We start from the raw sequence: 14,023 nt of genomic DNA, 5'->3' as shown, positions 1-14,023 counted from the left end.
CCGAAGCCGTGTACGTTCCAGATTACGGTCTAGCGTGGGCTCAGGCACCAGTTGGATATTCCCTTAGTCTGATCTTAGGTAAGCAAAAGTTTACACCTGAGCGACTCAGTCAGTAAAGCATATAGATCAGGAGTATAAATAACAAGCGAAATAAGTCAAACGATGTGAACAACTGTTGTGGGAAATGCTACCGGAAATCCCTAAGTAGCTGTTATCAGAAAGTGGTAATACTAACGTTTAGGTGATTGGATCTCTTGATGATGGAATATGTTTAAAAAAATTCCCTTGATTGTTTTGCTATCAAAACAGTGAATTTCTTAACATAATGATGCTTTTTCTTTCCAAAATAGTGTGGACATATCGTTAAAAATGAATCTACTTGAATTGTACCTGCATTTCATTTTGTAAATCAAACTAATAAAAGGTCAAGAATATTATATAACAGAGGGTTCCTAAATTTCTTTTGCACTTAGAATACTTTTGTTGGATCCTGTGCTTAATCAAATATCTGAATGCCCTGCTGGGTGACACAGATACATGAAGACATTTGACGAGTGCACTGCTGGTCCGTGTGTTTCAATCCACAGCCTCTTCCATGCCATGTGTGGCCCTGGATGCACACAACGACAATCGTATTAAGAAATTTCCACCTTGTTGCTAAATATTTCTTGGTCCTGTACTCACTGGATTTTGCAGACAGGTTCCTCAACATGTATGAGTGTTCTAAAAAATTCATTTCCCTTCAGAAATTATATATAGTAAAAGGTTGGCAAAGACTATTGTATTAGGGATTTTTCATTTTCTCATTAACGCTTGCTTTAATTTCCTTTAGGTGGTCTGTTCTTTGCCAAGCCCATGCGTTCCAAGGGATATGTGACCATGTTAGACCCCTTTCAGCAGATCTATGGAAAGCGCATGGGAGGGCTCCTGTTCATTCCCGCGCTGATGGGGGAAATGTTCTGGGCTGCGGCCATTTTCTCTGCCTTAGGTAAGGACCAAAGAACGTCGTTCTGTGCGCATCTCTGGTTGAATGAGCATCAGATACACAGCTTTACTTTCTTCAGCCACAGGCCAGGCCACCCCCAACCTCCAGCACCTGGATTAATGCCACCACCCCCCTGCTTTTCTCCCATAAGACTGAATCTGATCACATCCCTTTCCTGCTTAAAACCAGGCCTTTGAACCAGGCTAGGAAGGCTTCTTACAACTTGGGCTTTTCCTTCTCCCTTCCTCCAGAATGGCAGTTCTGACACTTTGCAAGCACACTGCCCTCTGCTTAGGACTCACGCCCCTCTTTCCTTTCTAGCCAACCAGGTAGTTTCTTCAGATCTGCTAGAGATGTCACTTCCTCAGGGCAGTCATCTTGAACCTGCTGGATGCCTTTCCTATGGGCTTCCGGAGGCACCAGGAATTCTGTTTCCATTGAATTTACCACTTGATTACGTGCCTATTTATCTACTTCCCAATTTCCAACCTCACAGAAGGAACTATCCATTTCCTGAAGGCAGGACCTGTGTCTTGTTAACACTTACAGTCCTATCACAAATGAATGAATGAATGCATCACCTATAGCTACATGTTCTTCAAAAGAGAAAAAGGAAAACAACAGTCCTTCCTTTCTCAGTGTAATCCCCTTACATCTTAGACTGTTGGGTTGTAGACATATTCAGGGATTAGGAAAATGGACTTAGACTCTTTGGGGTCTAACTTACTATCGAGATCCATCAGTGCTGAGGACAGCCTGTCTTTGGTCCTTGGATTCTCAGCCCACCGATACGACCTAGAAAATGAGAGCTTTCAGTGGGAGATCTTCAGGTTCAGTACCCTCCCTGTTCATCAAGGAGAAATCTACACCATCCTACTGAGTGTTGAGTTCCTTCCTGAAGACGAGCAGAGCTGGACGTTCCTTGTCCTTCCTCAGTGAGCCGTGTGTATGTGTGATACCCAGAACACGCCGTGTTATTCTCCATCTCCTCCTACAAATGGAAACAATGGGCTTATGTCTACAGTCAAACTTTAAGTGGACAAAACAAAAGTCAGATAAGATGAATTTCCTTCTCTGTTGCATATTAGACTACAAGCCAGTCTTCTGGTCTCAGTATTATCATGAGATCTGGTCTCTGTAATATCAGATATTAGTTTACACCACTTTTCATTCCTGTCTCTCTAGACTCTTGTATAATCATATCTTATTTTCCTGGTCTCCAGCTGTAAAATGAAGGAATGACTTGGTGTAGAAAAGAAGAGAACTTGATAGTTTAAAAAAAGCTGTAATAACTCAGTGAAAAGTTGCACTTTGCTGGCACTAAGTAATCATACTCCACAGCCACCACTGCTATATCCTAAGGAAATTTTACATAAAAGCACAGCTCCCTTCCCACCTTGCTCTCATTAGCTAGGAAGCAATGGTAGTTTATTTGTCACTGGTTTCAACACCAGAAAATGTTGGCTTTAAGAACAAACTCCTGCTGAGATATCAAAAAAGGAGGGGGCTGAATATCTAACAGAATACAAAACGTTCACTCTCACAGAATAAAGATCAACTTCTATAACAGAGCCCTGAAGGGAGAACACAATGAATCATCTATTATTTCTAAAGTATTCTGGAAATTTAATAGCTAAACTCAACCTTGCTGCAATTAGTTATTTGTGTAAATACGTGTGTCTACATCTGTGTCTGCTGTCAACACATATGTAAAGTATATTAATGTCTGTCTCCACACACACATGTCAAACAACATTTATGAAATATTACTGCTATTCTTGAAATATGTGCTCTGGTAAAGAGAATGTGTGTGAATTTTAAATTAACACCTCTATTTTCTTCAAAAATAATAGTCGGACGTAACTCAAAGTTAGTGTTTATTAGAAATAACTTGGGACAAGACCTTTCACCACCTTACTGTGAATATGTATGAATGAGCATAGCTTACCACTAAAGCTTAGGAGTATCTTAAACTATCTTCTTGGTATCAACAGACAACACCCTTACAGCTTCTTAAAGAAACGTATATTTACACTTTTCACGGCTCAATTCAGATAATTTTTATAACTTTATTTGCAGTATATTTAGTTTTACGGCTGCATGAGTTAATTAATATTTCACAACAGATCTGGAAGTATAACTTTGATTTTACTCACGACAAATGATGGGGTGATTTAGAAAATATTTAGAGAAAAAATTCATCCCAACCTTAATAGTGGGACGAAAGTAGGTGACGTCTTTAAAACCACTGAGTTACAGCCAAATGGCGCATTTACTAGGACCCTAAATCTTTCGGCTCCCCGTCTAGTGATCTTTCTTCTATAACATACAGCCTCCCTACCTTTTGGATGTGTAGGATTAATAGAAGTTTCACAAAAGGGTGGGAAATTAAACAGTATTCAAAAGAGGTTGGGTAATGATTGGACTTTTCATAATTCATGGGGTATGCCTCTAAAATGTTGTTCTTAAAGTAGAGAACTAGACCAAAGATGAATGACAAAGAATTGCACCTGAAGTTTCAACATGTAGTAAATCATCTCAGGAGAAAAAACAATAACTTGTTAAATATCCATACAACAGTAATTCAGTCAGTTACCCAAAGTCACTTGTAAATAACTGGCCGCTTTCCCTTGTCCTCCTCTCCCAACTCCTTACTAGGCATGCCCTCTCCTCAACCGGTTTTTATGCAAGAAAGTAATTCAATTTTGATGCCGAAGCCACAGCACTAAGAAAAAATTTCTTGAAAAGTATTTTGCATTGTTATCTTAGATCAAAACATACTGCTCTTTAGATAATGGATTTTTCATCTCGGGTGGGCTGCCTCTGCTATTAGCGCGCCATTGAGAAGCGATAGTAGAATGCAAGATTGCAAGTAATGATTCAAAGAAATCACAGATTTGTTGCATGTATGTTAACGTGGCAGGAATATCATTGCTGCGTTTAATAATACGAAATCTGGACTATACCACTTTTGAAAAAAACAGGGAAAGGGTGTGTAGGGCAGCAAGTGAATTCCGAACTGGCTGTCCAAGAACTGCAGCGTCCACACCATAACGTTCTATTGGAAATACAGACACCAACAAACACAGTAAACAGAGTCAGAAAGTCAGAAAAGCATAGATTGACTTCCAAGGCACGGTTACAATTTTGATGATGAAAATTACTTTAAAACATGATGCTAAAATCTGCGGCTCTTCAGTGCCCTGGTGTCCTAGGGGCAAAACTGGAATTCTCTGGCAAACAAATAAAATAAGTCGTCTTTCCCGAAGTTGAAAAAGTTGGAAGGAACAAGTTACCAATTTTATTATTTTCTCCTACAAGTTTGTTTCAAACCTTGGTACCTTTTACCATGTGTCATCTAGTAAAAGCTGGCTGAGGTCAGAGTTAACGCAAAAGAGCAAATGAACGCTGATTGTAAAATGTGGAGATGGGTGTTATGCTTACCATAAAGGCTTATTTTTCTCATGGATGTGAGTAAATATACTGCATATGTTCAACAAAGTCAGAATTTCAGGTAGTTGGTGGCATTACTGCAAGATCTTATAGTAGTATTTAGTGTAGTATATGTCATGGATCTGTAATCAAATCGTGAATTTCAGGTGTCCCCACACAAATAAGTGAGCAAAGCACTAATTTCAGAAAGAAAGAAGGTTTTTAAACATATGTATGTATATATATATGTATGTATATAAATGCAGATATGCATGTGCATATTCAGTTTACTGAGATGGAAGAATCTGAATGTGAGACTTCACCTGGGCTGTTCTCATCCAATCCTTCCAGGAGCCACTATCAGCGTGATCATTAGCGCCGATGTGCGCGTGTCCGTCATCGTCTCCGCCCTTATCGCCACGCTGTACACCCTGGTGGGCGGGCTCTACTCCGTGGCCTACACAGATGTCGTTCAGCTCTTCTGCATTTTCGTGGGACTGGTAAGTGGGGCCGTTCACAGACTTTCCTTCTTCCTTCCTTCCCTTCTTCCTTTCCTTCTCTCTCCCTTCTTTTCTTCCTTCTTTCCTTCCTTTCTCCTTTTGTGAAAGATAATGTGGTATTTTATACTAACTCAGCAAAAATTAACAGAAATGCTATTTTCCCATCATGAGTAATACACAGTAAGTCGTATACTATTGGCAATTTTTCATTTCTCTGTGGATCAATTGGATGAAAAACCTCTAGTCACGTTGTGAGATTTTGACAGAAAAGTGCCCTCAGTTAAGTCTTAGTAGGGTCTAGGGCTTCCCCTCCTTCACGCCTCCACTTGATGGAAACACAGGTGGGATCTTCCTTGAATAACTTCCCTCAGAGTTAAAATTTAAATCCTGACACTAATCTGTATTTGTCTCTTAACCCTTCCTTATATTAGTTTTGGTTAATCCATGAAACTGCTCATGGGACATAGAAATTCTTTTCAGTCAAATCTTCTCGGTCACTTTAAGGAATGGATATCTTCTTCCAATTCTAAGAAAACACAAAATGTTTATGTATAAACATATGTCAAGCTCTCCAATTCAGCATTTTCTTCCCAAAGGTCTCTGGTGGCTGCTCTGTGGCTAATGTGAAACGGCATCGTTAGCACAGAAGTTATGTGCTACTCTAACTCTCCTAAGTGTTGCACAGTGTCCCACAGAGAACGTGCTCCCAGGTTCTTCCCTGAACACGAGGAACACTGAGCTGTGCCATCTACGAGAAAAAACTAATAAACTACATCTTGCACGTCCCGGACAGTCCCACGGCCTAACGCTCTCCCGCGCTCTGGTTGCAGTGGGTCAGCGTCCCCTTCGCGCTGTCACATTCTGCGGTTGCTGACATCGGGTTCACGGCCGTGCACACCAAGTACCAGAAGCCCTGGCTGGGGACCATTGAGCCGTTTGAAGTCTACACGTGGCTCGATAGCTTTCTGTTGTTGGTAAGTGATGCTCTTACCCGAGGAATGCACTCTCACTTGTCCTAAAGTCAAACGCACTTCCAAGACTTTAGTGTTTCTATGTAACACTAAAATGCATGCTCCTGTCCGTTTCTGGGTTGACTGCTTCCTGCTGGAAGAAGGATGGGGGCACTGACAAGTGTCAAAGCGATCACTTCCCTGGGGTTATGTGTGGTGTGTCCACACTTGTGCTGAACACCACGCCCTACTGCCGGATACCTCCCCCAATCTGAGAGCCACACCATCTAAAAATTCTATTTTGTATCTTGGATTAAGGCATTAAAATCCAACTTCTTCTGAAATAAGTAACTCATTCAGTCTCTAATTAAATTCGTGGTGTCATAAGGCCTTAAGTGCGTGAGATACGTAGGGAAGGGAGGTGTCACCCAGGACAGATGCCCAGAAAGAAGGCTGGGAGGTCAGGCAGCTGGGAATGTGCAGAACCTGTGGGTGAAGGTGGTGGCCTTGAGGGGTGGGCATGGAAGAAATCAAGGCGGATCACAGACTGAGGGGGAGGGAGTACCAGAGAACCTCCCCCTCAGAGATTTTGTGATCTTGTGATTTTGCTAGAGGGGTTACGTATTTTAAAAAAAAACAATGTATTTGATTTCAAAGTAAGCAATAGATTGTTATCAAATTAAGGGGAAATGGTTTATGTTTGTTCCCTTTTTGGAAGATTCACAATATTTTGTGATTCCATTTTGTGTCTGTGGCACTTTGTTAAATTTTAACACTGAAAGTAGGTGTGTCTGCCCCCATGAAGAACTTACTGGTAAGAAGACAGGAAAACATGTAAACTAATGTTTCCAGTGGCGGGGAGGAGGGCGTTTTCCCCAACGATTGTTAAGAAATGCATTTGGCTGAAATTTTTCGGGCATGGTTTACAATTATGAATCGAATGGAGAAGGCGATTAAATATTATATGTATGTGTAATTTTACCTTCATGGCTGGTGTATTTTATGGTTATATGGGAGAGATGATGAGACTTAGAAAAACTAGGCAATTTTTTGATTATCAGTCACACCACTGTCTGAGTGACAGATTGAAACAGAGAACCAAGACCCCAAAGTCCTTTCTCCTACACCACACTTTCGTCCTCGGATTTACTCATCTTCAAGATAAGGCATTATATCCAATGATTGCTACAATTTCTCCCAACTCAGAAAGATTGTATGACTAAGTCATGTTCATCCTTCAAATTGTAAGATAAATTGCAATGAAATAATAGATGCGGAATGACTGACTGAATAAATAAACTGTAGATGCGAGCCTTGAAACGTTTCACCGATGGTCTCTGATCTTCCAGTTGCCATGGAAATGACTTGTCAAGTCCTGCTCATGGTAATCTAGAGGCATCTGCCCGTCCCACCCTAAACTTCCCCCGTCCCTATATTAGCACTAGATCAAGCTCCTGGATCACCTGGCCCTATTGTGACAGCCCCTCACTGGTCTCCCTGCTGGCAGCCCACCCACATCCCACCCCTCCAAGCCCATTTCTACCTTTCCATCAGAGCTCCTGTTTGTCAGTGGAGGCCAGATTTTACCTGACTTACAAACCTGGATGACCTAAATGTCCATAGACACAGGTATGTAGATTATGATATATCAATTCACATAGTCATTGAAATTACTGACGAAATATTCATCGACATGGAGGAAGTCAATGATATACTGATTTACAAGTTGCAAAACAAAAGGAAAAGTTTTGGAAGCATACAGATTTGAGGCATGGGATGATGAATTTTAGAATTTCTCCTTTTGCCTTTGTTTTGTTTGTTTGTTTGTTCTGCATTTGAGCTTGTATGGCTTTTATAAGAAGGAAACTGTTCTGGAGCCAATATGTGATTGGCACAGATGTGACAATAATAAACAAGACAGATATCCCAGAACTCGGAGCCAGTGAGAGAGACAGACAATCAAAGAAGCAACTTCAGTACATTGTGATGTGGGAAGTTCCCTCCTCAATTCACTCACTCACATGATAAGTATTTACTGAACACTGACTCTACGCCAGTGAGAGGATGCTCCAGCCTCCTCTCTCACCACCCACACACACCCTGACCTCTACCCATACCAAACACACGGTGGTCTAATGGCTGCCTCTTTGTTTTTTTCTTTTTCTTTTTCATATTGGGTTCTTTCCCAAGAACTCTCCTCCCTGTCCGTCTCCACCTAGTGACACCCTCTTGATACTTAAGGGGACTCAAATGCTCTTTCTGTATGGTTACCATGGTTACCATGCCTCTGTCTTCCTCCCACCTTTCCCCTCCGTTACCCCCAGATGATTGCTTCTCATTATTGTTCCCATATGTACCTCTTTATAGCATCAACAAATTACATGCAAGTTCAGTGTCTCCAAACTTTTTTATTGTATATCCTCAATAAGAATGTGAAGCACACCCCCAAGGTAGGGATAGGAATTATAAACTGCTTATATGTACTGTACTAGCACATTGTGGAAATCATTTAATAAAACAACAATATTTAGGTATGAGGTAGAAATGAATATAAAGAGAAATTCTAGTATCTTCTTGATGCTCTATATTGTCTTGAGCCTCTGCACACCCCCGTCTAGAAAACACCGTAACGCATTGACCCTCCCAGTGGACAGTGGTCTCAAGAGCAGGAATTTTTCACTCATCTCTGGGCTCTGACAGCCATTACATTGCCTGGCACGTGATTGGAATCTAGAAATATTCACTGGGTGTTTTGAATCAAATGAAACTTCATGGTTTCAGAATCTTAATTTTTTGAGATAATTTTGTGGCTGTTAAAACTTCCAGATAAGAACAAATTGAAGGTTTCTGGGTAGTTGTGTATAATGCAGTGTAAAGTAGGTAAATTAAGCAAAAGAAAATATTGTGCATAAATAATTATGAGAGAAAAGAACTTGAGAAATTCTGCACGACTGAACCTATGACGATGACTTAGTGACAGCAGTGTAGACAAGTGGCAGGTAGGACCATTTTCTCCCCTTCAGAGCCATGCATGTGACCATTCTGAATGTGACTGTTAAAAAAATAAAAATACCTAATAGATGCTATTTGCCTCCAATTCATTTTGAGTCCCCGTGGTTCCCACGCAGATGCTGGGTGGAATCCCGTGGCAAGCCTACTTCCAGAGGGTCCTGTCTTCATCCTCAGCCACCTACGCTCAAGTGCTGTCCTTCCTGGCAGCCTTTGGGTGCATGGTGATGGCTCTGCCAGCCATACTCATTGGAGCCATTGGCGCGTCAACAGGTAAATCTCCTGCAGCTTCACTAACTGACTCACTCAGGCTTCATCCAAGTCACCAGTTACCCCTCAGCTGCCCTCCCTCCCCCACGTTCCCTCTCACCCCCACACAGTCAATGGTTTCTCATCTGTTCATATATCTACCTTTGTAATATGTCAACCAATTGTCTTATATTTCAGACACCATTGTAACACTGAAGATGAGAAATATATATTAAATATGTATTTAATTTTATATATATATATATTTCACACCACCATATTCTGTTCAGATCTTGTGCATAAGACTAACTGTAACCCATTAGAAGCTGGAATATATGAGGCAATTTCACTGGACCAGTACATGGACTTCCCACCTAATTAAACTAACATGCCCTGTTAGACTAATTAGATTTCCCACTGATTAGACTAGTTTATAGGTTCTGATTTTACTTTGAAAGCTACCTAGTAAATAGGATGACCCCAGATGGATGGACGGATGGATGGATGGATGAATGGATGGCTCTCTGGTTGTTGTGTTTGTTGTTTCTATCCACAGACTGGAGCCAGACTGGATACGGGCCTCTCGACCCCAAGGACAACCAACAGTCAGACATGATCTTGCCGATCGTCCTGAAGTATCTCTGCCCTGTGTACATTTCTTACTTTGGTCTTGGAGCCGTTTCTGCTGCTGTCATGTCATCAGCAGATTCTTCCATCTTGTCAGCAAGTTCGATGTTTGCTCGCAACATCTACCAGCTTTCCTTCAGACAAAATGTAAGAACGGTTTTTGCTTTTATCTTTTTTTTTTTTTTGCGGTAGTAAGAACAGTTTTTTCAACATAACGCTATTGCTCTTGTTCTCATCCTTGCAGTTACTATGTAGGTGTTTCTCTATACTTATTAATAGTCTGCATGAAAATCTGACCCTACTTTGATTCAGCGCTTTATTTATGCTGTATATGAGGTTTTTAATGCATGTTGTCGTTCACACTAATACTGAAGGGCACTAATCAATATAACTATTTCCCAAGAGGTACAGTCATATTGCAATAATTTAAACGTCTTCTCTTTCTAATGAACGAACAATGAAACCTAAAATAACTTAGAAAAACTCTGAGTTTAACTAAATACGATAAGAAATTCAGGAACCCTGGCAGAGCAGAAGATAATGAGTAATTATTTCATGGGTGCTGGTCTCACACCTGTCTGCTCTTCACTTGAACCCCAAGTCCTCCTTTGTCAGAAAACAGCGTCTCAGTTTGATTTTCCTTATTGAATGCCAGGGCGCAGAGCAGCACGATCGTGCTCACGGAGGGGCCCAGAGCCCCCCTCCACCTCCTTCCTTGACTCAGGCTTGCCTTTCTCTAGGTTTTCTAGGTCATAGTTAACAAAATGGTCCCACTTGTTGTTTAAGGCAGTTACCCTCCAGGAAGAGAGGAAGACAGGCCACAACCTCTCACTGCCACATGAAAAACTATTCCTTAACGTGGAAAGTAAAGAAATCCTCCCTTGCGTTATCCTTCCCCTCCGAGGACCCAGCGCGCATCTCACGTCTCCCTCTGCCGTTCAGCCAGTGGGCTCTGCTTACCGCGAAGCCTCTCGCGAGGTCGGCCGGGGAGGCTGCCTAGCCTGCTCGATTCACATGCTGTGGTTTCGGCTGGTTTCACCCATAGACTGAGCCTTTTGAACCAGGGGGATTCTTTACAGCAGCTTTAAAACACAGGAAGGCATCTCATTCTCCTCCTAGAGGAGCCAGCACGTCCTGAGAAAAACTGACTCGATGTCGATTTCTTGCAGGCTTCCGACAAGGAGCTCGTCTGGGTCATGCGCATCACGGTGTTCGTGTTCGGAGCTTCCGCAATGACCATGGCCTTGCTGACGAAGACGGTGTACGGGCTCTGGTACCTCAGCTCCGACCTCGTGTACATCATCATCTTCCCGCAGCTGCTCTGCGTGCTATTCATCAAGGGGACCAACACGTATGGGGCCGTGGCAGGTTACATCTCTGGCCTTTTCCTGAGAGTAACCGGCGGGGAGCCGTACCTGAACCTGCAGCCCTTGATCTTTTACCCTGGTTATTACATTGATAAAAGTGGCATATATAATCAGAGATTCCCGTTTAAGACCCTTGCCATGGTGACCTCATTCTTATCCAACATTTGCATCTCTTATTTAGCCAAATACCTATTTGAAAGTGGAACCCTGCCACCAAAATTAGATGTATTTGATGCTGTCGTTGCAAGGCACAGTGAAGAAAACATGGATAGGACAATTCTGGTCAGAAACGAAAATATTAAGCTAGATGAACTTGCACCTGTGAAGCCGCGGCAGAGCCTAACCGTCAGCTCGACTTTCACCAATCAGGAGGCCCTCCTCAACATGGATTCCAGCCCAGAGGGCTCTGGGACTGAAGATAATTTACAATAAACACACCCTCACTGCCTTCCTAGACGGAGCTCTATAGCAGGCTAGTCCCGGAAGGGTGGTTTGCGGCATATAAAATATATTTTAAAGATATCGTTCAGGAGGACAAAACTCCATATAATAGTGTAATTGCACATCCAAGACAAGCCAGAAGGAAGCACCCCTGAAGCAGCATCTCTCTCTCCCTCGTGGACACATCTCATCCTCATTTGATTTCGACTCTCAGTAGTTTTGTTAAGTATTCAAACATGAATAAAACCCCACTCAAAGAATGGAGAGCCAAAAAGAGTGTTCACCTTTCTTATGGAAAAAGGAAGTAGATGTGAGAAAGCCAAGGAGACGGGGGAGCCTTGATCGCGACCTTGTTTGTGAATGCCCTGAGTCTAGTTTAACTCTCACACTGAAGTTGTGAGAATAAATCCCCATCACTCCAGTGAATGGAGCAGCGAATTAATCAGATGATTCCCTGATGTGATGAGTAATTCCTTCTTTCATGGTCTTAATTATAACATTCGCTGAATATGCAATTTGTTTTTCTTTTAGTAGTGGTATGTATTATTCTGAGTGCAGGCAAAGCAGACACACAAAAAAATATTGTGTAGCGGCATTTCTTGACATGCAAGATGATAGGAAAGTAGATCCCGTCCCGATAGAGGATCCTGGTTCCTTCGGGTGTGTCTAAAACTACCATACAACTACCATATGCATTGGGGAAAGTACCTACAGAGAGAAAGGCGCGATTATTAGGCAACCTTACAGCAATAAATCAAGGCCACTAAGTAGAAAGTGACAGGAACAACAGTGAACTTTCACCTTCATCTGAAGTTTAGAACATTTTGCTTCATGAGAAAAGTAATCTGTTGACTTGCTATGTATTAGTATTGGAAGTGAAATTGAGCCGTTTGTAAGGTGAGATAGCTACACACCTTAAATTGCTTAGTGAGAGGCAAACCACACCTCCTGACAGTAGCAAGATTAGAAAAACGAAACCACTCGATTTTGAATGTTAGTTAATGAGGATGATTTAGTGTCAAGAGAGCTACTCTGTGGCCCTTTTTTGCAAAAACCAGTCTTAGGTACTGGACAGATCACCACTACAAATCGTATATCGTGAATTTTAAAATGCGGAAGAAAGGAGAAAGTAAAATTAGGTCCTAAAGGGAAGAAGGACTTAATTGTAACATTTGGCGTCTACATAACTTTCATGAGGTTGGTCATTAAATGTTATTTTACTCCTTTTCTGGAGTTAAAAAAATATGTGTATATTTATATGTAATGGTTTGTATCCATTTTCGAATTTTAAATGATTTCCCATCAGTCACATTATAGAAATAACTGGAGCTGCGTCGACAAGAGCAGAGTGAGCTGATCAGCGGAAAAATTATCTAAGCATTTGATCCAGTTAAAGAAAGGCAGCCTGAATTATTCAAACTAAAGCACTTTTTCCAAAAAATATTTCTTTTTTTGTGATTCATAGACAAAGTGAAAATTCAGTGTGCGACATTAAGTATAAAAGTTGTGTTTGGGAAGCTAGAATTCCCTTTTTTATTGCAATTGTCCAAAAGCATCCAGTAATCTCTCCTTTGTTATTAAACATGAATTAAATTTACAGGGTAATTTTTAAAATGTGGAATAATTTTATATGTTGTCAGTCCCATATTTTTAATGCTTTATCCAAGCTTGATGGTAAATGTGACATTGCATTCAGAATCTTTGTAAAACATCGTCTGCAAGCTAAATGAAAAGGGAATTTTTTTGTACCCATCTCTTTGCTCAGAATGGAGTGCTGGGAAAGGAGCACAGTTTTGGAACCAGTAAGTGTGCGAGTCCCAAGTTTCTCGGACATGGGTTGAGAGAAGAAACGGGGGCAGGAAACACATTTTTTAAAAACTACAAAGGTGGAAATTTTTGACAGGTGAAGGTAGTTAATTGATGGGGACTGCAGCTCCTGGCAAGTGTGATACTTCAGATGTGCCTCTTTCCAGCACGCTACCTGAATAATTATTTTCACCCGCTCCATCGTCATAAATTTTTGTTTCAACCCCTTTAGGCACATGCTTCCATAGAAGCACATCACCCATGTTACAGTAGAGTGACACAGGGAAGTATGGTCTCTACCGATATTATAGTTTACAATTTTGTTGGGCAACAGTTGTCCAAATGACCCTATTTAAATCCAGTGAAAAAGAATTAATACTAATAGTGAAAATTTTTTCCATTCCATTCATTTTGTAATACTAGAAAGATAAAGGGGGAAAAGCATTTACCTTGTGCAAGATATTAAAAACTAGAAAAGTTAAATAATTTAAGCTAATAAACAATGTTCTGTGTTTATTTAACTTACTCTTTCTTTCCTACTCTCAAACTAGATATACAAAAAAAAAACTAGGTTAGGGTAAAATACACCAGTAAATGGCTAAATATTAGCAAGATGATTCTTTTAAAAGGACAAAACAAAGTTGAGGGTCAAAAGGA

The 14,023-nt window shown here is 41.1% G+C and overlaps 1 protein-coding gene across 1 annotated transcript; it reads left to right on the top strand.

The window, feature by feature from the left end:
* The first annotated feature begins 832 nt into the window (after positions 1-832).
* Positions 833-12,107, top strand: SLC5A7 (solute carrier family 5 member 7). The gene is made up of 6 exons (XM_033401667.2): positions 833-988; positions 4,769-4,917; positions 5,748-5,891; positions 8,996-9,149; positions 9,682-9,899; positions 10,922-12,107. The coding sequence occupies exons 1-6, from the start codon at positions 856-858 to the stop codon at positions 11,549-11,551; spliced, it is 1,428 nt and encodes a 475-aa protein (XP_033257558.1). The 5' UTR covers positions 833-855; the 3' UTR covers positions 11,552-12,107.
* The last annotated feature ends 1,916 nt before the right edge of the window (positions 12,108-14,023 follow it).

This window comes from Orcinus orca, chromosome 13 (assembly GCF_937001465.1).
Source record: "Orcinus orca chromosome 13, mOrcOrc1.1, whole genome shotgun sequence".
Lineage (NCBI taxonomy): Eukaryota > Metazoa > Chordata > Mammalia > Artiodactyla > Delphinidae > Orcinus > Orcinus orca.
This window is presented reverse-complemented; position numbering and strand designations above follow the sequence as displayed.

What these genes read in the sequence shown, in the direction of transcription:
- SLC5A7 (XM_033401667.2), top strand. Translation starts at nt 856, where the DNA reads ATGCGTTCCAAGGGATATGTGACCATGTTAGACCCCTTTCAGCAGATC. An exon ending in TCGATAGCTTTCTGTTGTTG is followed by an intron (nt 5,892 to 8,995) that starts GTAAGTGATGCT and finishes GTTCCCACGCAG; the next exon opens with ATGCTGGGTGGAATCCCGTG. An exon ending in AGCCATTGGCGCGTCAACAG is followed by an intron (nt 9,150 to 9,681) that starts GTAAATCTCCTG and finishes TTCTATCCACAG; the next exon opens with ACTGGAGCCAGACTGGATAC.